This window comes from Erinaceus europaeus, chromosome 23 (genome assembly GCF_950295315.1).
Source record: "Erinaceus europaeus chromosome 23, mEriEur2.1, whole genome shotgun sequence".
NCBI classification, from domain to species: domain Eukaryota; kingdom Metazoa; phylum Chordata; class Mammalia; order Eulipotyphla; family Erinaceidae; genus Erinaceus; species Erinaceus europaeus.
Window position 1 is genome coordinate 12802386 of NC_080184.1, and position 22971 is coordinate 12825356.

Genomic DNA, 22971 nt, shown 5'->3' on the forward strand with positions numbered 1-22971 from the left:
TTTGGGAAGGCCCAGGACATTCAATACTTTGAAGGCTCCTAGGGTTAACGTTTAAAACTGGGAACTAAGGGAGCCGGGCGGTGGCACAGCGGGTTAAGGGCACGTGGCGCAAAGCGCACGACCAGTGTGAAGATCCTGGTTCGAGCCCCGGCTCCCCACCTGCAGGGGAGTCGCTTCCCAGGCGGTGAAGCAGGTCTGCAGGTGTCTGTCTTTCTCTCCCCCTCTCTGTCTTCCCGTCCTCTCTCCATTTCTCTCTGTCCTGTCCAACAACAAACGACATCAAGGTTAAATGGGAGTAATAACCATGAAACAGTATATACACACACACACACACACACGATTATTGAGTGAATTAAGGAATAGTATGTATCTCCCTCCTAGAATTGTTTTCTAACAAGAACGGACATGTCTTTGGAAGTGGGAGACACTCAGGCAGGACTAGTACAAAGTCACCATTGTTTGTGACAGTCACCAAGAGAGAAAGCAATTCCTTTAGATGTAGAGAGAGAGAGAGGGCGGGCGGGAGACTCAGAGAGGCACAGCATTGAAGCTTAGTTCCACGAACCCAGGTCCTTTTGCAAGGTAATGCCTGTGTTCAACCAGGTGTGCCGCACTCTGGCCCGTGAGTAGACATTTTTCCAAATGTCACCCCTGCCGCCATTACGAATCCACTGTTCCTGGAGGCCATTTTTTTTTCCTATTTTATTGGATAGGACAAGAAATTGAGAGAGGAGGGGGAGATAGAGGAGAGAGACAGAGAGACACCCACAGACCTGCTTCACCACTTGTGACGTGTCCTCCCTGCAGGTGGGGAGAGGGGGCTCAAACCCTTGCACGAGGTAACATGTTCACTCTACCAGCTACGCCACTTTGAAGCTCAAAGGTCTGGTCACTGTGCCAACCCCCAGGCCGCCCAGGATTTCCACTATTGACCTCACTTGCTCGACATGACCTCAACCAGGCAGTGGTGCACCTGGTGGAGTGCACACGTTACTATGCACAAGGTCCCAGGTTCAATTCCTCCGTCCCCGCCTGCAGGGGAGAAGCTTCATGAGCGGTGAAGCAGGGCTGCAGGTGTCTATTTTTTTTTTTTGCCTCCAGTTATCACTAGGGATGGGTGCCAACACTACAAATCCCCCCCACCCCAGCAGCTATGTTTTTTCCCCCTCTCTCTTAGGGCAAAGAGAAACAGAGAGGACAGGGAGATAGAGGGAGGTAAGAGGGAGAGGCTGGCGGTGGCACAGCGGGTTAATTGCACATGGCGTGAAGCGCAAGGACCGGCGTTAAGAGTCCCGGTTTGAGCCCCCCGCTCCCCACCTGCAGGGGGGGTCACTTCCCAGGTGGTGAAGCAGGTCTGCAGGTGTCTCTCTCTCTCCCTCTCTGTCTTCCCCTCCTCTCTCCATTTCTCTCTGTCCTATCCAATGACATCAATAACAACAACAATAATAACTACAATAAAACAAGGGCAACAAAAGGGAATAAATGTTAAAAAAAAAAAAGTGAACGGAAACTTTTTATAAAGGTATATTTCGATGAGCACCAAGCAGGAAAACACGCCATTATATTCGACGCCACAGACAACTCCTGGGCGGTGACGCTACCCAGTCTCAGCTGCTCAGGCTGCTCTGAGGAGATCCTCGACAGGGAGGAGGATGACAGGTCCGGGAGACGGTGTTTCTGTGAGCCTGTGTCTCTGGTAGCTCCAATTCCTCCTGAAGGCGCTCAGTACTGGGTTTTTTTTGTTTTTCTCGCTGAATCCTCAATTGAGTGCCAGTTCGGCTCCCAACGATAAGCAGGTGCCGAAGCAGAAGCGAGGTGGACCGAGCACAGGCCTCGTGCTCTCCACCAGGGGCTCGGCTTCCCACTTCTGGATTTCACGGTGGCGGGTCTCGATAGCTCGGTTAAACGTGACGTCTGGTCACCGATAGCTACACAGTCAGGAGTCAGCAAACGGCTAAGTGCTAACACAGTTCGCGTGGAGGCAGGCGCTTTCTTAACTCAAAGTCAAAACCTCCTCCCAGCTGGTGACCTGGAGGGTCAGCACGGAGCTCACTTGGGCAGCGCGCCCCTGGGGCCTGAGTCAAGCGCCGACTTCATCAGAGGACACTTGAGGCTGTGGTCTCTCTCTAAAGAGCTAGTGGCAAAACAGTGGCAGCCCAGAGAGCTGCAGGGCATTTGAAGGGGAGGGAAGGGGACCTAAGTGGACGTATTCATTCGTGTAGACACAGAAGTTGTGATGGGGGGCCGGGCGGTGGTGCGCTTGGTTAAGTGCACACAGTACTAAGTGCGAGGACCCGCGCAAGGATCCCGGTTCGAACACCCAGCTCCCCACCTGCAGGGGGGTTGCTTCACAAGCGGTGAAGCAGGTCTGCAGGTGTCTCTCTATCTCCCCCTTCTCTCTCACTTTCCTCTCTGTCCTGTCCAATAAAGTTGAAAAAATGGCCGCCAGGGATTCAAAGTGCCGGCACAAAGACCCAGCAATAATCCTGGAGGGAAAAAAAAAATAGTAACTTGGTTACAGGAGATATCTCAGCCCACAGAGTGGATGGTAGGAGCTGCTGCGAGGGGAAGGGCTCAGCCCCCCCCCCCCCCGACATTTGAGAGGAGCAAGGATAGATAGCATAACAGCTATGCAAACAGATTCTCATGCCTGAGGCTCCGTCAAGTCCTGAGTTCCATCCACCCCACCCCGTACCCCCCATTAACCAGAGCTGAACAGTGCTCTGGGAAACAAAACATTTGGGAGCACTGAGAAGGGAAGCCTGAGAGCCACAAGACTGGGGAATCATGTCTCCATGTCTCACATCCTATCTTGAGGGAAAAAGAATAATAAACACAATTAGCAGAGGACAACTGGAATTCCTTACTCCCACTACCCCACAAAACTTCTGTCAAGGAGAGGAGGGAGTGTGAGTGTGTGTGTGTGTGTAACTGTAAAACAAAGAAGTGGAAATTCTCTGACCAGAATATCATTTCTTGGCTTCTCTACAATGAGTCACCCTTTTATGGGAAACAGAGTCAGAGGGCAAAGGAAAGACACCAGAGCACCTCAGGTTCTTGTGGTGAACTGGTAACTGGGCTGGACCGTGGTCGCATGCAGTACTGTCCGCAGTGGGTCCTCCTAACGTCTCTGTACTAAGTGCTGCGCTAGACCCGGTGTACCACCCGGCCCCCTTCTAATGTGTCCGCTAAGTGCTGAGAGACTGAACGACTGACTACATAGTCTACGCCACCCATGAGGTTTTCTCCACTGTAACTTCTTTCTCTTCACGGTTTTTTTTTTTTTTTTTTCCTAAACCAGAACCCTGATCAGCTCTGGGTTACGGCGGTGCTGGGGACTGAAGCAGGAACGTCAGAGCCTGGGGCGGGAGCGTCTCTCTGTAGAACCGCTGTGCTGTCTCCCCAGGTCCCGTGGCTTCTTTCGTGGATGTGAAGGTAACTGGAACAGCTGAAAGCCTTTCTGCAGACGGTGCACTCGTAGGGCCGCTCTCCGCTGTGAGTCCTCTTGTGGATCCGCAGGTAACCGGAGCAGCTGAAGGTCTTGCCGCACGTCTTACACTCGTAGGGCTTCTCGCCGCTGTGACTTCTCTCGTGGATCTGCAGGGAGCTGGACCGGCTGAAGGCTTTGCCGCACACCTTACAGCCGTAGGGCTTCTCCCCGCTGTGACTTCTCTCGTGGATCTGCAGGTAGCTGGAGGAGCTGAAGGCTTTGCTGCAGACCTTACAGCCGTAGGGCTTCTCCCCGCTGTGGATCCTCTCGTGGACCAGCAGGTAGCTGGAGGAGCTGAAGGCTTTGTGGCAGGTTTGACACTCGTAGGGCTTCTCGCCGCTGTGACAGCGTTCGTGGATCTGAAGGTTGCTGGAGTAGATGAAGGCTTTGTGGCAGATGGCGCATCCGTAGGGCCGCTCTCCGCTGTGAGTCCTCTTGTGGATCCGCAGGTAACTGGAGCAGCTGAAGGTCTTGCCGCACGTCTTACACTCGTAGGGCTTCTCACCGCTGTGACTTCTCTCGTGGATCTGCAGGGAGCTGGACCGGCTGAAGGCTTTGCCGCACGCCTTACAGCCGTAGGGCTTCTCCCCGCTGTGACTTCTCTCGTGGATCTGCAGGTAGCTGGAGGAGCTGAAGGCTTTGCCGCAGACCTTACAGCCGTAGGGCTTCTCCCCGCTGTGGATCCTCTCGTGGACCAGCAGGTAGCTGGAAGTGCTGAACGATTTGCTGCAGGTCCGGCATTCATAGCGTTTCTCTCCGTCGTGATTCCTTTCATGGACCAGGAGGTAGCTGGAATAACTGAAGGACTTGCTGCAGATCTTACATTCGTAGGGCCGCTCTCCGCTGTGAGTTCTCTCGTGGATCTGAAGGTAACTGGAGGAATTGAAGGACTTGCTGCAGATCTTACACCCGTAGGGCTTCTCGCCACGGTGGGTCTTTTCGTGCCTCTCGAGGAGGCTCGCGTGGCTGAAAGCCTTGGTGCACGATTTGCACTCGTAGGGTCTCTCGATGGTGTGCGCCCTCTTGTGGATCTGGAGAGATTTGTAAGACCCGAACGCCTTGCCGCATACCTCACACTCAAAGGGCTTCTCTCCACTGTGAGTTCTCTCGTGTCTCTGGAGGGAACTCGAGTGACTGAAGGTCTTGGGACAGATGGGACACGCGTAGGGTTTCACCCCGCTGTGAGTCCTCTCGTGTCTCCGAAGGTGACTGGAACAGATGAAGGCTTTGCTGCAGAGTTTACAGCCGTAGGGCTTCTCTCCGCTGTGAGTTCTTTCGTGGGTCTGCAGGTACCGGGAACTGCTGAAGACTTTGCCGCAGACTTTGCACTCGTAGGGCTTCTCCCCGCTGTGGGTCTTCTCGTGTTTCCGAAGGTAGCCGGAACAGCTGAAGGCCTTGTTACACTGCCGACAGGTGTAGGGCTTCTCTTCACTGTGAGTTCTCCCGTGGAGCCAGAGAGAGCTGGAGTTGCTGAAGGTCTTGCCGCACACCTTACACACATAGGGCTTCTCCCCGCTGTGAGTCCGCTCGTGGATACGGAGGTAGCTGAGGGAACTGAAGGCCTTGCCGCAGGTCTGACATTCGTAGGGTTTCTCTCCGCTGTGGTTTCGCTCGTGTCTCTGAAGAGACCGGGGATGACTGAATGTCCGGCCACATATCTTACACTCGTAGGGCTTCTCTCCGCTGTGAGAGACTTCGTGGATGTGAAGGACGCTGGGGCGATCGTAGGCCTTGCTGCACACTTTGCATTCGTAGGGCTTCTCTCCATGCTGTCTTCTCTCCTTGCCTTCACAGACTCTCGTGTTGTTTCTGTAAGCAGAAAAAAAAAAAAAAAAAGCTTACTGGTAGCATCTTTTTTTTTTTTTTTTTGCCTCCAGCGTTGTCGCTGGGGCTGAGTGCCTACAATACAAATCCACTGCTCCTGGAGACCATTTTTTCCATTTTGTTGCCCTTGTTGTTGTTGTTATTGTTATTACTGCCACTGCTGTCGTTGGATAGAAGAGACAAATGGAGAGAGGAGGGGAAGACAGATAAGGGGAGAGAAACACACCTGCAGACCTGCTTTGCCACCTGTGAAAGGACTCCCCTACAGGTGGAGAGCCGGGGGCTCCAAGTGGGATCTTTGTGACGGTCCTTTGCACTTTGCGCCATGTGAGCCTAACCCAATGCGCTGACACCAGCCCCCAGCATCTTTTTAATATACGTTTATTTACCCATTTATTCACAGAGGAGAGAAGACAAAGAGGAGCAGCACTCCAGTACATGCAGTATCAGCTGCTTAGGGAGAAGTCACACTCGCACTCTATCCACTGGGCCACAAATAACACGAAATCTTTTTTTTTTTTTTTTTTGCCTCCAGGGTTATCGCTGGGGCTCGGTGCTGGTACTATAAAGCCACTCCTCCTGGCAGCCATTTTTTTTCCATTTTATTGAATAGGACAGAGATTGAGAGGGAGGGGGGAGGGATAGAAGGATGGAGGGAGAGGCCTGCAGATCTGTTTCAAAGGCGGTGAAATGGCCCCCTGCAGGTGGGGAGCGAGGGCTTAAACCTGGATCTTTGCACCACCACTCTGCCCCCCTAACAATATCTTTTTTTTTTTTTTTCCTTGCTAGGGCTTGGTGCTGAGACTACGAATCCACAGCTCCTGGCAGCCAATTTTTTTTTTTTTCCCATTTTATTGGACAGGAGAGAGAAAACTGAGAGAAGATGGAAAGGGAAGAGAAAGACAAGGCACCTGCAGACCTGCTTCACCTCTTGTGAAGTGGAACCTCCCCCTTCCCCCCTGCAGGTGTGGAGCTGGGAAGCTCGAACCAGGATCCTGGCACTGGTCCTTGTGCTTTGTGCCCTGTGCACCCAACCCACTGCTCCACTGTCTGGCCCCCTCTTAATGTGGCAAGTCAGGTAAATTAACCAGGATACCAGCTTATACAGAACAACACTCAAGGATTTGGGCTTGACCCTGGCTACAATGAAGAGGAATACAGAATGGGGGTGGCAGGGCTGGTTCGGTGGTGCAGCTGTGCTGTGCTACCTCTTGGACCGACCATGATCAACTGAGTCTTCACAGCACGGGCACCAGACAGGACGCCCAAGCAGACCACCTGTCGGGGAGGGAGAGCGTTCTCACTCTGCAGACCCCTCAGGTGTACCGCTCACTACTCGCATTGTGGCTGGGACTCACCTGTGCGTTCTGCTCTGCGTCGGGCAGGGGTCTCTGGCGGCAGGCACCTCCTCGACTTTTCCTAGAATGAACCCCCCTAAACAGCGCCAGAATATATTAGAAAGTACATGAACACTGGGAAGTTTTCTTATTTTCATTATCTTCTTTTTTTATTATTAAAGATTTTATTTACAACCTGGGACCTCAGAGCCTCAGGCAAGAAAAACTTTTGCAGAACCATTAAAAAAAAAAAAAATTAGAATTGTGTGGAGTTGTACCCCTCCTACCCTATGGTTTTGTTAATTAATCCTTTCTTAAATAAAAAATTTTAAAAAAAAAATTATATATATATATGATTCGGGCAGTAGCGCAGCTGTTAAGCGCAGGTGGCGCAAAGCGCAAGGACCGAAGTAAGGATCCCGGTTCGAGCCCCTGGCTCCCCACGTGCAGGGGAATCGCTTCCCAGGCGGTGAAGCAGGTCTGCAGGTGTCTGTCTTTCTCTCCCCCTCTCTGTCTTCCCCTCCTCTCTCCATTTCTCTCTGTCCTATCCAACAATGATGACATCAATAACTACAACAATAAAACAAGGGCAACAAAAAGGGAAAATGAATAAATATTTTATATATATATATATACATATATCTTCTAATTGTCAACGATGAGAAAGCTAGGAGGAGGGAGAGAAAGAAGCAGACGTCACTCTGGTCCACGTGCTGCCGGGGATCAAAATCAGGACCTCGTGCGTAAGAGTCTAATACTTCATTCACTGTGCCACTTCCTGGACCACTGTTATTGTTGTTGTTATTATCAACAGAGAATGAAAGAGACCTCAGCAGTGAAGCTTCCTCCAAGGCAGCGGAGGGGAGGCCTTGCTCAAATTGAGTCCAGCATATGGAACAGCTAGCACTAACCAGGGAGCTATTTTGCAAGACCACAATTTTATTCTTTTTTTTTTTTTTTCCCTCCAGGGTTCTCACTGGAGTTTGGTGCCAGCACTACATATCAACTGATGCTGGAGGCCATTTTTCCCCTGCACCATCATAAGCCAGAGCTGATCTGGTTAAAAGAGAGAGAGAGAGAGAAAGACAGACTCCTGCAGACCCTCTTCAACATTTCTGAAGCACCCCCCTCCCCGCAGATGGGGAGCAGGGGGCTGGAACCCTGGTCCTTGTGCTTAGGAATATGTGTGCTGAACCAGGGGCGCCACCGCCCGTCCCCCCCCACACACACCCCCTTGAATTCTGGACCCATGAAGAACCCAGAACCCCAGATCACGACCTGGTTAGTTCACAAGCTCTTCCGTTCCCACCTTGACCACCGGGAGTCACTGGCGGACTAAGATCTTTGTCCCCTCTAAATGACAAATGAAGGTGTGCCCTCCGCCTCACCTACGGAGACTAGGTTTGTAAAGGTTTCCCACATGACTTCTCCGTACAGCTGCTTCTCTGAAGGCTGCATCAGGGTCCACTCCTCCAGAGTGAAGGTCACGGTGACATCTTCAAAGGTGACCGAGTCCTAAAATACACATGGAATTGACAGAAGGCAAGAGACTGCCGGCACACCGGATACCAGATACGGTACAGTGGATGCCGAGACGCTGTATTTGTCCTTCCTTATACTAGACAGGACCGAGAGAAATTGAGAGGGGAGAGGGAGATAAGAGACGGAGAGAGACGGCCAGGTAGTGGTGCACTTGGTTAAGCACACATGTTCCAGTGTTGCAAGGACTCAGTTCAAGCCCCCGGTCTCCACCAGCAGAGGGAAAGCATCACGAGTGGTGAAGCAGGGCTGCAGGGGTCTCTCTCCCTTCCCCTCCTCTCTGAATTTCGGGCTGTCTCTAGCCAATAAATAAAGAAAATTTAAAAAATAAATAGGGCAAAGGGTTGATAGCATAATGGTTCTGCAAACAGACTTTCCTACCTGAGGCTGCAAAGTCCCAGGTTCAATCCCCCGCACCACCATAAGCCAGAGCTGAACAGCACTCTGGTTAAAAAATAAAATAGGGTGGTCCGGGAGGTGGCGCAGTGGCTGAGGCACTAGACTCTCAAGCATGAGGTCCTGAGTTCGATCCCCGGCAGCACATGGACCAGAGTGATGTCTGGTTCTTTCTCTCCTCCTGTCTTCCTCATGAGTAAATAAATAAATAAATTCTTAATAATAATAATAAATTAAAATAAAGTAAAATAGGGAGACGGGCGGTAGCACAGTGGGTTAAGCACACGTGGCGCAAAGCGCAAGGACCGGCGTAAGGATCCCGGTTCGAGCCCCCGGCTCCCCACCTGCAGGGGAGTCGCTTCAGAGGCGGTGAAGCAGGTCTGCAGGTGTCTAAATTTCTCTCCCCTTCTTTTTATTCCCTTCCTCTCTCCATTTCTCTCTGTCCTATCCAACAAGGATGACAACAATAATAACTACAATAATAAAACAACAAGGGCAACAAAAGGGAGTAAATAAATATTAAAAATAAATGAATAAAACATTTAAAAAAACAAAGGCAACAAAAGGGAAAATAAATAAACATAAAATTTTTTTAAAAATAAAATTAATAAAATAATAATAAAGAAATAAATAAATAAACCAAATGTCGTACTTGCAAGTCTAAGATCCAAGTCCAATCCCAAGCATCACACATGCCAGAGGCAAAATAATGATGGTGACGGTAGTAATAATGATATTAATAATGGTTAACTACTGAAACCTAAGCTCGGGGGTGCTAGGGATGAACCTGGGACTTGTGATGCCTGAGGCATGAGTGTACACACAGCCACTGTGCTGTCCCCCAGACCCGGAATATCTTGAGTCAAATCCCCCCAGAGCATCTTGGGCCTCCTGCCCGTCCAGAGCCCACAGAGGGTGGGCACAGCATCGTGATTCTGCAGTCCAGACTCTCCTGCCCGAGACCCCAGAGTCCCAGGTTCAGACCTCCACACCTCTGTAAGTGAACTGAGCTGGACTCTGGAAAGGAGAGGAGGAGAGAGGGAGAGAGAGAGAGGAGAGAGGAGAGAGAGAGAGAGAGAGAGGAGAGAGAAAGGAGAGAGAGAGGAAGCACCGAGAATTACAGGACCTCTCTGTGAAAAACAGATCAATCTGGGGCCAGGCGGTAGTGCACCTGGTTAAGCACAGATGTCACTGTGCATGAGGACCCGTGTTCGAGCCCCCAGTCCCCACCTGCAGGGGGAAAGCTTCACAGGCAGTGAAGCAGGTCTGCAGGTGTCTGTCTGCAGGTGTCACTATCCAATCACAAATGAATAAAATTAAATTAAAAAGTAGATCCAAGGAGTTGAGCAGTGGTGCAGCGGGTTAAGTGCACGTGGCGCGAAGCGCAAGGACCGGCACAAGTATCCCGGTTCGAGCCCCCGGCTCCCCACCTGCAGGGGAGTCGCTTCCCAGGCGGTGAAGCAGGTCTGCAGGTGTCTGTCTTTCTCTCCCCCTCTGTCTTCCCCTGCTCTCTCCATTTCTCTCTGTCCTATCCAACAACGACAACAATAATAATAACTACAACAATAAAACAACAAGGGCAACAAAAGGGAATAAATAAATAAAACTAATATTTAAAAGAAAAAAACAAAAAGAGCGGGTTCTGCAATACTCTCCTGCCTGAGGCTCTGATAAAAACAACAACAACAACAACAACAACATTAAAGGGGCCGGGTGGTGGCACGCCTGGTTACAGTGCACAAGGACCCAGGTTCGAGCTCCCCAGTCCCTGCCTCGCAGAGAAGCGTCTTGCGTGGTGAAGCAGGGCTGCAGGTGTCTCTCTCTCTCTCTCTCCCCCCGTCCCACTTCACACTTGCTTTTTGGCTGTCTCTATGCAGTAAGGAAATAAAACCATTTAAATAGAAGAAGAGAAAGGAGGAGGAAAGGAGGAGAGGAGAGGAGGAGGAGCAGAAATGAAGTCCCCATGCCCTCACCTGGGCTCACCTGTGCGTGTGGGGCTGGAGGGGAAGCGGGGCCGGAGTCCAGGCCCTCAGCCACCGCCTTCACCGGCCGGGGACAGGGAGCGGCCGGCTCTCCCTTCCACATGGAGATCTGCAGGCAGAGACCGGGGAGGGGTTAAAAGCAGGGAAGTGGGGGGCCGGGTGGTGGAGCACCTGCCTGAGCGCCCACACAAGGACCCAGTTCGAACCCTCGGTCCCCACCGGCAGAGGGAAAGCTTTGCCGAGAGGTGAAGCAGGGCTGCAGGTGTCTGTCTCTCTCGCTGCCTCTCTATGTCCTCCTCCCCTCTCAGTTTCTGGCCATCTCTAGCCAATAAATAAATAAAGGTAATAAAAAAATGAAAAATAGGGTGAGGGTAGATAGCATAATGGTTCTGCAAACTCTCCTGCCTGCGGCTCTGAGGCCCCAGGTTCAATCCCCAGCACCAGCAGCAGCCAGATCTGAGCAGGGCTCTAGGCTGACGCTGACTCTCTCTCTCTCTCTCTCTCTCTCTCTCTCTCTCTGCAGACTCTCCTGCCTGAGGCTCTGAGGCTCCAGGTTCAATCCCCTCAACACCATAAACCAGAGCAGAGCAGGACCAGGACTCTGGAAAAAAAAAAATAGAGAAGTAAATAAAAATAAATGAATAAAAAATTTTTAAAAAGCAACTCTTTTGCTTTTTGAGGGCCAAGAAGTGAAGAACAGGGCTAGTAGGCAGTTCAGTGGGTGAGAGTCAGACACGATTTGAGATCCCTGGTTTCAGTCTTGACAATCCTTGGATGGTGAGACTGTATTAGGGTATCTGTCCTCTAAAAATAATAAAATAATAATAATACATCCCTGGGGGCCGGGTGGTGGCGCACCTGGTTTAGTGCACCTGGTTGAGCACATGTTACAGTGCATTAGGACCTGGGTTCGAGCCCCTGGTCCCCACCTGCAGAGGGAAAGTTTTACGAATGGTGAAGCAGGGCTGCAGGTGTCTCTCTCTCTCTCTCTCTCACCCTTCCCTCTCAATTTCAGGCAGCCACTTTGGGAAATATAAATAAGTAAGTAAATAAATAAATGTTGATAGGAATAGGGGCCAAGGTGGGCCCAGGCAGTGGTGCCCACCAGTTAAGCGCTCACATGGTGGTGCACAAGGATCCGGGTTCGAGTCCCTGGTCCCCACCTGCAGGGGGGAAGTGCCCCAAGTGGTGAAGCAGGGCTGCAGGGTCTGTCTCTCCCTCTTCCATCTCAATTTCTCTCTATCCTATCAAATAAAATAAGTAAAGTTAAAAAGTAAAAAAAGAAAAAGTATTTTAAGGGCAGGGGAGACAGCATTGTGTTTCTGCAAAGAGACTCTCCTGCCCGGAGGCTCTTGAGGCTCCAGGTTCAGTCACCAAAATGATAAAATAAGCCCTATTTCTAGAGGGGTGAAAGGGTGCAGATCTGGGAGGAGTGGGGACCCCGCAGACCCCCGAACATACACACACACACACTCTCTCTCTCAAAGATATTTTATTTTAATTATATATACATAGACAGGAGAGAGCCCAGAGCCCTGCTGAGCTCTGGCTGCTGGTGGTGCTGGGGATTGAACCCGGGACCTCAGAGCCTCAGGCAGGAGAGTCTGTGTGCAGAACCCTGTGCTGTCTCCCCGGCCCTCTCTCTAAGCCCCCAGAGCCTGAGCACCTGTTCCAAGTGTCCCCCAAGTTCAGATCCAGATGTCAGCCCAGTGCTGCCCACTGGACCCCAGCTTCTCTGTCACCAATGACCCCACCCTACAAAGGCCCCCCGAGTCCCGTCCTGGGGACAAGGGGACAACGGGCCTGTGTCCCAGGGTGTCCGGGTTCCGGGGTGTCCAGTCCCGGGGTGACCGAGTCCCGGGGTGTCCGGGTCCCGGGGTGTCCCAGTCCCAGGGTGTCCCGGTCCCGGGGTGTCCCGAGTCCCGGGGTGTCCGAGTCCCGGGGTGACCGGCTCCCGGGGTGACCGAGTCCCGGGGTGTCCGAGTCCCGGGGTGTCCGGTTCCCGGGGTGACCGGGTCCCGGGGTGTCCCGGTCCCGGGGTGTCCCGGTCCCGGGGTGACCGTGTCCCGGGGTGTCCCAGTCCCGGGGTGTCCCAGGTCCCAGTCCCGGGGTGTCCGGGTCCCGGGGTGTCCGGGTCCCAGGGTGTCCCGGTCCCGGGGTGTCGGAGTCCCGGGGTGTCAGGGTCCCGGGGTGTCCCGGTCCCGGGGTGACCCGGTCCCGGGGTGTCCCGGTCCCGGGATGTCCGAGTCCCGGGGTGTCCCGGTCCCGGGATGTCCGAGTCCCGGGGTGTCCGAGTTCCGGGGTGTCCGAGTCCCGGGGTGTCCCGGTCCCGGGGTGTCGGAGTCCCGGGGTGTCAGGGTCCCGGGGTGTCCCGGTCCCGGGGTGTCCGGGTCCCGGGGTGTCCCGGTCCCGGGGTGTCCCAGTCCCGGGGTGTCCCAGTCCCGGGGTGACCGAGTCCCGGGGTGACCGAGTCCCGGGGTGTCCCAGTCCCGGGGTGTCGGAGCCCCGGGTGTCCCAGTCCCGGGGTGTCCCGGTCCCGGGGTGTCCGAGTCCCGGGGTGTCCCGGGTCCCGGGGTGTCCGGGTCCCGGGGTGTCCGAGTCCCGGGGTGTCCAGGTCCCGGGGTGACCGAGTCCCGGGGTGTCCCAGTCCCGGGGTGTCCGAGTCCCGGGGTGTCCGAGTCCCGGGGTGTCCGAGTCCCGGGGTGTCCGAGTCCCGGGGTGTCCGGGTCCCGGGATGTCCGAGTCCCGGGGTGTCCGGGTCCCGGGATGTCCCAGTCCCGGGGTGTCCGAGTCCCGGGGTGTCCGAGTCCCGGGGTGACCGAGTCCCGGGGTGTCCCAGTCCCGGGGTGTCCCAGTCCCGGGGTTACCGTGTCCCGGGGTGTCCCAGTCCCGGGGTGTCCGAGTCCCGGGGTGTCCCAGTCCCGGGGTGTCCGAGTCCCGGGGTGTCCGAGTCCCGGGGTGACCGAGTCCCGGGGTGTCCCAGTCCCGGGGTGTCGGAGCCCCGGGTGTCCCAGTCCCGGGGTGTCCCGGTCCCGGGGTGTCCGAGTCCCGGGGTGACCGTGTCCCGGGGTGTCCCAGTCCCGGGGTGACCCAGTCCCGGGGTGTCCCAGTCCCGGGGTGTCCCGGTCCCGGGGTGTCCGAGTCCCGGGGTGACCGTGTCCCGGGGTGTCCCAGTCCCGGGGTGTCCCAGTCCCGGGGTGTCCCAGTCCCGGGGTGTCCCAGTCCCGGGGTTACCGTGTCCCGGGGTGTCCCAGTCCCGGGGTGTCCGAGTCCCGGGGTGTCCCAGTCCCGGGGTGTCCGAGTCCCGGGGTGACCGAGTCCCGGGGTGTCCCAGTCCCGGGGTGTCGGAGCCCCGGGTGTCCCAGTCCCGGGGTGTCCCGGTCCCGGGGTGTCCGAGTCCCGGGGTGACCGTGTCCCGGGGTGTCCCAGTCCCGGGGTGTCCCAGTCCCGGGGTGTCCCAGTCCCGGGGTTACCGTGTCCCGGGGTGTCCCAGTCCCGGGGTGTCCGAGTCCCGGGGTGTCCCAGTCCCGGGGTGTCCGAGTCCCGGGGTGTCCCAGTCCCGGGGTTACCGTGTCCCGGGGTGTCCCAGTCCCGGGGTGTCCCAGTCCCGGGGTGTCCCAGTCCCGGGGTGTCCCAGTCCCGGGGTGACCGTGTCCCGGGGTGTCCGAGTCCCGGGGTGACCGAGTCCCGGGGTGACCGTGTCCCGGGGTGTCCCAGTCCCGGGGTGTCCCAGTCCCGGGGTGTCCCTGTCCCGGGGTGTCCCAGTCCCGGGGTGTCCCAGTCCCGGGGTGACCGTGTCCCGGGGTGTCCGAGTCCCGGGGTGTCCCGGTCCCGGGGTGTCCGAGGTGCCCTGACGCCCCTCCCCCTGGCCGTGCCGAGGACCCCCAGGCCTGTCGCTTCCCCTTCGCCGACGACACCCGGGGAGCCCGGGCCGCTCACTCACCGTCGCCGGCCGCCCGCTGGACGCCTCCATCCCGGGGATCGCCGCCGCCGCCACCGCCGCAGGCGCGCTCGCGGGAAAAAGGCCGCGCGCGGAGCAACAATGGCGGCTTTCCGGAAGCGGGGGGACTGTAAACTTCCGGCAGGACATATAGTCCCGCCCCCATCCCTGGGAAACGACGCTGATTGGACAGATTGGAAGGCCCCCCCACTCTTGAGTGACAGGGGCCGCGTTTAGGTGTCTAAGTCGATTGCCAGTCAGAATCCAGATGTTCCAGGGGGCTCTGCAGTCTGCAGCGAGGTCAGGGAGCTGGGGCAGGTTTTACCATCCTGAGGACTGGCATTCTATCCCAGGCAGTGAGGCTTTGGGTCGCTTTCTCCGCTCTCACTGTTTCTCATAATACATTAAAAAAAAAATTCCTAAATATAATTCTGGCTGTTTAAGTAGTAGCTGTGATTCCATAGTATCCTGTATGGTTTCTAGATCAGTCACTGCACTCAAAAGTAATGACTGGTCAGGGGTAGACAGCGTTACTGGTTCTGCAGACACGTTCCTGTCTGAGGCTCTGAAGTCCTAGGTTCAATGCTCTATACCACCATAAACCAAGGCTGATCATTGCTCTGGTAAAAAAAAAAAAAAAAAAAAAAAAAAACCTAAATAAATGTAATATATCTAACAGTCATTTGATTTAATACATACTCTCTTTTGCTTTCTTTAGTGTGCATTATGTTGGAGGTCATTCCGACTTTTCCCTTTTCTGTGATTGCTGTAATTTTTTTTTATAAAACTAGTTATTCCAATGTAGTATTTTACCTTTTTAAAATATATGTATCTGTAGTCCGGGAGGTGGCGCAGTGGCTAAGGAACTAGACTCTCAAGCATGAGGTCCTGAGTTCAATCCCCAACAGCACATGTACCAGAGTGATGTCTGGTTCTTTCTCTCCTCCTTTCTCATGAATAAATAAATTAACTTAAATATATATATATACATGTATTTATTTCCTTTTTGTTGTCCTTGTTGCTTTATTGTTGTTGTAGTTCTTGTTGTTATTGATGTCGTCGTCGTTGGATAGGACAGAGAGAAATGGAGAGAGGAGGGGAAGACAGAGAAGGGGACAGAAAGATAGACACCTGCAGACCTGCTTCACCGCCTGGGAAGCGACTCCCCTCCAGGTGGGGAGCCGGGGGCTCGAACCAGGATCCTTACGCCGGACCCTGTGCTTTGCGCCACATGTGCTTAACCTGCTGCGCTACCGCCCGACTCCCAATATTTTATATTTTAAATATATAGAGAGAGAGATAGAGGGGGAGGGACTTCAGAGTCCTGCTCTGCTCTGGCTGATGATGGTGCTGGCGATTGAACCTGTAACCTTAGAGCCTCAGGCATGAAGGTCTAAAGACTATTCTGCTATATTCTTCCTCTATCCATCTCTTATCTCTCTAAAAACCAGGAGAGGGAGTCGGGGGGTAGCACAGCCGGTTAAGCGCAGGTGGCGCAAAGCACAAGGACCGGACCCGGCGTCAGGATCCCGGTTCCAGCCCCCGGCTCCCCACCTGCAGGGGAGTCGCTTCCCAGGCGGTGAAGCAGGTCTGCAGGTGTCTGTCTTTCTCTCCCCCTCTCTGTCTTCCCTCCTCTCTCCATGTCTCTCTGTCCCATCCGACAACAATAATTGCAATGCCTGCAGTGCCCCGCAGGGGGCGCCCGGGAACCTGCAGAAGCGGCCGAGGCGGGCGGGCGGTGGAGCGGCGCCACCTGGTGGCCTCACGCGGAATAGCGCGGGGCAGTACACGAATGAGTTTACTTTTTTTTTTTTTTAAGGTTTTATTTTTTCATTCAGAATTACAAGCAGAGAGAGAAAAGAACAAGACGTCACTCTGGTCCATGTGCTGCCGGGGATGGAACTCAGGACCTCATGGTTGAGAGTCCAGTGCTTTATCCACTAAGCCACCTCCCAGACCACTTGATTGATTGAATAATTTATTTTATTTCGGTAAGAGAGAGATAACGGAGAGAAAGAATAGAGTCCTGCTGAGCTCTGGCTGATGGTGGTGCTGGGGATTGAACCCGGGGCCTCAGCCGCAGCCAGGAGAGACTTCTCTGTGGAAAGATTGTCGTCTCAGCTTTTAAAATCATCTTTATTGGGTAGGGATAGATAGCATTAGGGTTCTGCAAAGAGACTGTCATGCCTGAGGCTCCAAAGTCCCAGGTTCAATCCTTTGCACCACCATAAGTCAGAGCTGAGCAGGGCTCTGGTAAAAAAACAAACAAGCAAATAAACAAAATAAATAATCAGCTTTATTATACCAAAGCAAAGGACTCTGGGGGGAGGGTCAGGGAAGAAAACTTTTACATAATAAAATTGCATGCATGTCAATGATTACACTGTAAAGCATTAACCCCGAAATAAAAAATTACATATATATATATGTAATTATATATATATATATATATTTAACTTCACCCATGTGTCCTGGAACCTCCCCTCCTCCCTGCCCCACTAGGGAAAGACAGAAACAGGCTGGGAGTGTGGATCCACCTGCCAACACCCATGTCCAACGGGAGAAGCAATGACAACAGCCAGAATTCCCACCTTCTGCTCCTCGTAAAGAATGTGGGTCCGGACTCTCAGATGGGGGGAAATGTCAGAAATGTCAGGGGAAGATGCCCAGAGGGCTCTGAAGCCCAATTCTATCAGGACTGGGAGAGAGAAGAGGGGAAAAAAAAAAAAAAAAAAGGAAGGACACTCAGAAGGAGTCGTAGGTGGAGGTGTGACTTAGAAAAAGAGAGAAGGCAGGAGCGCAGGAAGAGAAATGGGCGAATAAATGCAAATCTAGAGAGTTGTAGAAATTATAGTCAACCTCTCTATCTGTGACCTTGGGAGAACCACTGCAGTTTCCAATGGAGGGAACTGGGAACAGCGTGGGATTGTGCCCCTGTGATCTCATCATTTTGCAAATCAATATGAAATCACAAAAAAAAATTTTAAAAAAGAAAAAATAGGGGAGTCGGGCGGTAGCGCAGCAGGTTAAGCGCACATGGTGCAAAGCCCAAGGACCGGCGTAAGGATCCCAGTTTGAGGCCCCGGCTCCCCACCTGCAGGGGAGTCACATCACAGGTGGTGAAGCAGGTCTGCAGGTGTCTGTCTTTCTCTCCCCCTCTCTGTCTTCCCCTTCTCTCTCCATTTCTCTCTGTCCTATCCAACAATGACGACATCAACAACAATAACTCCAACAATAAAACAAGGGCAACAAAAGGGAATAAATTAATAAATAGATAAATAAATTTAGAAAAGGATATATTTTAAATCTTTTTAAAAGGCCAGTCTCTCAGGCACCCCATGAGTTAGGGCGGGTGTCCCAGTACCCACAGCCTGCAGCTGGGACTGGCTGTCAGAAGACCCTGCACGCCCCTCCTCCCCTTTCCAGCTGGGTCACCTCAAGAACCTTCTTAACTTCTCTGGACTCCGCAGCTCAAACCACCCTGATCCTCGACTTGCCAGAGTTCCTGGCTGGACTTTCCCCTCGTTCTCTCCTTGCCTTTTTTGGATGGGAGGAGCACAGACCAAGGTGCATGGTGGGTCCATCCTGCTTGGACCTACTTGGCCCTGAAGCTAGGAGTCAGAGTTCTACTGAGCTCTGGCTGATGATGGAGCTGGGGATTGAACCTGGGCCCTCAGAGCCTCAGGCAGGAGAGGCTTTTTGCAGAACTACTGTGCTGTCTCCCCAGCCCTTACAATTTTTTTCTTTTCTTTTCTTTCCTTTCCTTTTTTGCCTTCAGGATTATTGCTAGGGCTCAGAATCCACTGCTCCTGGAGACTCCCCCCCCCCCTTTTGTTGCCCTTGTTGTCTTATCCTTGCTGTGGCTACTTTTATTGTTGTTATAATCCTTGTGCTTCACACCACGTGCACTTAACTCACCGTGACACTGACCTGTTCCTCACAATTTTCTTCTAGATAGAGGGGAGTCGGGCGGTAGCGCAGCGGATTAAGCGCACCTGGCCTGGCACAAAGCGTAAAGATCCAAAAATCCCATTTCGAGCCCCCGGCTCCCCACCTGCAGGGGAGTCGCTTCCCAGGCAGTGAAGCAGGTCTGCAGGTGTCTGTCTTTCTCTCCCCCTCTCTGTCTTCCCCTCCTCTCTCCATGTCTCTCTGTCCTGTCCAACAATGACATCAATAACTACAACGATAAAACAACAAGGGCAACAAAAGTGAATAAATACATAAATATTAAAAAAAAGAGGGAGCCAGGTGGTAGCACACCTGGGTGAATACACACATCACAGTGCGGCGCAAGGACCCGGCTTGAAGCCCCTGGTCCCCACCTACAGGGGGAAAGCTTCACAAGTGGTGAAGCAGGACTACAGGGGTCTCTCTCCCTCTTTATCTCCCCCTCCCCTCTCAATTTCTCTCTGTCTCTATCCAGTAAGAAATAGACAAAAAAAATGAATGAATGAATGACAAGTGAGTGGGCCCAAGAAACAGCATTATGGTTCTGCAAAGACATGCTCCTGAGGCTCTGAGGTCCAAGGTTCAATCCCCAGCACCGCCAGCAGCCAGAGCTGAGCAGGGCTGTGGGCTCTAGCTCTCTCTCTTTTTAATGTATGTGTGTGTGTGTATATATATATTCCCTTTTGTTGCCCTTTCTTGTTGTTGTAGTTCTTCTTGTTGTTGTTGCCATCATTGTTTTGATAGGACAGAGAGAAAGGGAGAGAGCAGGGGAAGACAGAGAGGGGGGAGAGAAAGACAGACACCTGCAGACCTGCTTCACCGCGTGGGAAGCGACTCCCCTGCAGGTGGGGAGCCGGTGGCTCGAACCGGGATCCTGACGCCGGTCCCTGCGCTTTGCGCCACGTGCGCTTAACCCGCTGCGCCACCCCTGGACTCCCCCTCTCCATCTCTTTATCTCTCTCACTGTCCCAGTGAACTATTTTTTTGGTCCTGGAAATTCTATCTGTAAGGGGAAAAACAGAGATTACACACACACACACACACACACACACACACACACGCCACAGGCAGACATAGTCCAAGGCCCTCATTCATTTCCTCTGGCCTGGCCCCAGAGAAAAAGAAACCCCATTCCGTCCCCACCTTCCCCTCCCTCCAGACAGGGAGAGAGAGGGAGAGAGAGAGAGAGAGAGGAGGAAGAGAGGGTTCTGCTGGCGTCTGAGCCCCGACCTGGGGGGCCAGGGTGCTGGTGCCTCGCAGCCCCAGGCAGCACCCTGCTCCCCGGCTGGGCCGCTGGGCCGAGGCCCCAGCTCTGAGTCACCCCCTGGGCAGCCAGGGCTGGGCGGGGAGCCCCCACATTCCAGGCTGCAGTCAGTGGGCCCCACCCCACCCCGAGGTCCAGGCGGCTGGGTTTTGGGGCCACTGCCGCCCAACCCCTGGGAACCAGGAAGGAAAGGGGGGACGGGTCATTCCAGCTGCCAGGACAAAGGCCACAACCCTCCCTGCAGGCTGGGGGCTCTGCCCAGTCAGTCACCTCAGCCAGGTGCCTCCGCCCCAGACTCACCACAACTCGCCCCAGAGAGAGAGAGACAGAAAGAGACAGAGACAGAGAGAGTGCCTCACTGGGTGTCCTGGGCTGAGTCTTTCAGTTAGAAAGAGAGACTGGGGAGAACTCTCAGAAGGCTAGAAATGGACCTACCCTATGACCCTGCAATTCCCCTCCTGGGGATAGATCCTAAGGAACCCAACACACCCATCCAAAAAGATCTGTGTACACATATGTTCTTGGCAGCACAATTTGTAATAGCCAAAACCTGGAAGCAACCCAGGTGTCCAACAACAGATGAGTGGCTGAGCAAGTTGTGGTCTAGATACACAATGGAATACTACTCAGCTGTAAAAAATGGTGACTTCACCGTTTTCAGCCGATCTTGGATGGACCTTGAAAAAATCATGTTGAGTGAAATAAGTCAGAAACAGAAGGATGAATATGGGATGATCTCACTCTCAGGCCGTAGTTGAAAAACAAGATTAGAAAAGAAAACACAAGTCGAACCTAAAATGGAATTGGAGTATTACACCAAAGTAAAAGACTCTGGGGTGGGTGGGTGGGTGGGGAGAATACAGGTCCATGAAAAATGACGAATGAAATAGTGGGGGTTGTATTGCTAAATGGGAATCTGGGGAATGTTATGCATGTAAAAAAAACAAAAAAAGGAAGAAGAAGTAGAAACGCAAAGCAGAAATTGACTGAGTTTGGAGTATGGCACCAAAGTAAGAAAGCAGAAGTATACTAGAGTTTGCAGTGAGTACCTCCCTAATACTTCCTCTCCACTTTTCCAAGCTTTGGGTCCATGATTGCTCAACAATTTGTTTGGCTTTGTATGCTAACTCTCTTTTCAGTCACCAGGTTCCAGGTGTCATCAGGATGCCAGCCAGACTTCCCTGGATTGAAGACACCACCAATGTGTCCTGGAGCTCAGCTTCCCCAGAGACCCATCCTACTAGGGAAAGAGAGAGGCAGACTGGGAGTGTGGACCGACCAGTCAACGCCCATGTTCAGCGAGGAAGCAATTACAGAAGCCAGACCTTCTACCTTCTGCAACCCTCAATGACCCTGGGTCCATGCTCCCAGAGGGATAGAGAATGGGAAAGCTATCGGGGGAGGGGGTGGGATATGGAGATTGGGCGGTGGGAATTGTGTGGAGTTGTACCCCTCCTACCCTATGGTTTTGTTAATTAATAAAAAAAAAAAAAAAAAAAAGAAATTTACATAGTAAATGACAAAGGCTTTTTAAAAAAAAAAAAAAAAAGAAAGAGAGACTGGAGAAGCAGCAGGCTGGTTCTACAAAAGATTTTCCTGCCTGAGGCTCTAAGGTCCCAGGTTCAATCCCCAGTACCACCAGCAGCCAGAGCTGAGCAGGGCTCTGAGTGCTTCCTCTCTCTCTCTCTCTCTCTCTCTCTCCCTACTTTCTTCCCACTTTCTCTCTGTACCCTTCAGTAAAAATAGGGACTGGGGGCCAGGCGGTAGCGCATCGGGTTAAGCGCACGTGGTGCAAAGCACAAGGACCGGCATAAGGATCCTGGTTCAAGCCCCCTGCTTGAACTCCCACCTGCAGGGGAGTCGCTTCACAGGCGGTGAAGCAGGTCTGCAGGTGTCTGTCTTTCTCTCCCCCTCTGTGTCTTCCCCTCCTCTCTCCATGTCTCTCTGTCCTATCCAACAACAACAATGACATCAATAACAACAACAATAATAACAACAGCAATAAATGGATTTGTAGGGCAGGCACAGAGCCCCAGTGATAACCCTGGAGGGAAAAAAAAAAAAAGGGATCGGGTAATCAGGTGGTGGCACACCTGGTTACAGTGCACAAGGACCTAGGTTCAAGTCCCTGTCCTCACCTGCAGGGGGAAAGGTTCGCAAGTGGTGAAGCAGGGCTGCAGGTGTCTCTCTGTCTCTCTATCACCCCCTTCCTCTCAATTTCTGACAGTCTCTAACCAACAAATAAATAAAAGATACTAGAAAAAAAATTGGACGGAAGTTAGATAGCATAATGGTTCTGCTAAGAGACTCTCCTGGCTGAGGTTCCAAAGTCCCAGGTTCAATCCCCCTGCACCACCATAAGCCATAGCTGAATGGTTCTCTGGTAGAAATAATAATAATAAATAATAATAAATAGAATATTAAAAGAGTGGAGGGAGATAGCACAGTGGTTCTGCAAAGAGACTCTCCTGCCTGAGGCTCTGAGGTCCCAGGTTCAAGCCCCAGCACCACCAGCAGCCAGAGGTCAGCAGATGTAGGGGGGGAATTAATTAATAAATTAAATTAAATTAAATTAAATAAAAACAAGACAGAACTGGAGAGACCACAGTCCCGAGCTTCCGTCAATGTGGTGGCAGCCGGGCTCCAGGCCCCCCACACAGCAAAGCATGTCTAGGTGAAAAACTTCACCATCTGAGAACATGAACATTCATAATAAAATCAAAATCATAATAAAACCAGGGACCGGCGGGGTGGGTGGCTCCCCCTGGCAGAGGGGACGTGTTGTGTTGTGTTACTCATTGTCAAACCCGGGTTCGAGCCCTCCCTCCCCCCCAGGGAGCAGGTTCAGGGCTTGGGGTGGGGGAGCTGTAGCGTCTTGGTCTTGTCTCTCTCTTACAGTGGTGGCTGTGTGTCCATCTGGTCTGTGTTGTGTGTCCCCCTTGAGTCCAGGGAGAGGAGGGAGGGGGAGGACGGACGAGAGAGACAGGCAGGGACGGGCGGGGTTGCAGTGAGGTCACCACGGGGCCAGTGGGGGGGACAGGAAAGCCCATCCTGCAGTGTCCCGTCCCCCCAGATCCCCAGCCTGAGAGCTGCACCCCAGAGAACCCCCAGCTCTTGTTTATGCAGGCAGCCTCCTCGGTCCCTGAGGACTTGGTGTCTGAGGAAAGGGGTCCTCTGGGGAGAGAGGGGAGGCAGCTCTACAGGCTCTGGGGCTCCCCAAAGACAGATGGGGAGGGGAGGGAAACGGGGGT

General features: G+C 53.1%; 1 protein-coding gene across 2 annotated transcripts; it reads right to left on the bottom strand.

Moving 5' to 3' along the window:
- Nucleotides 1-2675: 2675 nt before the first annotated feature.
- LOC103121924 (zinc finger protein 14-like) lies at nt 2676-14626 on the bottom strand. 2 transcript variants are annotated; one of them, XM_016192268.2, is made up of 5 exons: nt 14512-14626; nt 10570-10677; nt 8040-8166; nt 6673-6748; nt 2676-5299 (listed from the first exon to the last, which is right to left on the bottom strand). In XM_016192268.2, exons 1-5 carry the CDS (start codon nt 14539-14541, stop codon nt 3310-3312), a joined length of 2331 nt encoding a protein of 776 aa, XP_016047754.2. In that variant the 5' UTR covers nt 14542-14626; the 3' UTR covers nt 2676-3309. The 2 variants fall into 2 exon arrangements, with proteins under 2 accessions (XP_016047754.2, XP_060037780.1); XM_060181797.1 differs by lacking the exon at nt 14512-14626 and having other exon boundaries at nt 8040-8259; nt 10570-10678.
- Between the last annotated feature and the right edge of the window lie 8345 nt (nt 14627-22971).

Excerpts from the sequence above, each read along its gene's own strand:
- LOC103121924 (XM_016192268.2), bottom strand. The coding sequence starts at position 14,541 with ATGGAGGCGTCCAGCGGGCGGCCGGCGACG. Across the intron at positions 10,678-14,511 it reads CCAGCGGGCGGCCGGCGACG|ATCTCCATGTGGAAGGGAGA; the intron begins GTGAGTGAGCGG and ends CTCTGCCTGCAG. Across the intron at positions 6,749-8,039 it reads TACAAACCTAGTCTCCGTAG|GGGGGTTCATTCTAGGAAAA; the intron begins GTGAGGCGGAGG and ends GGCGCTGTTTAG.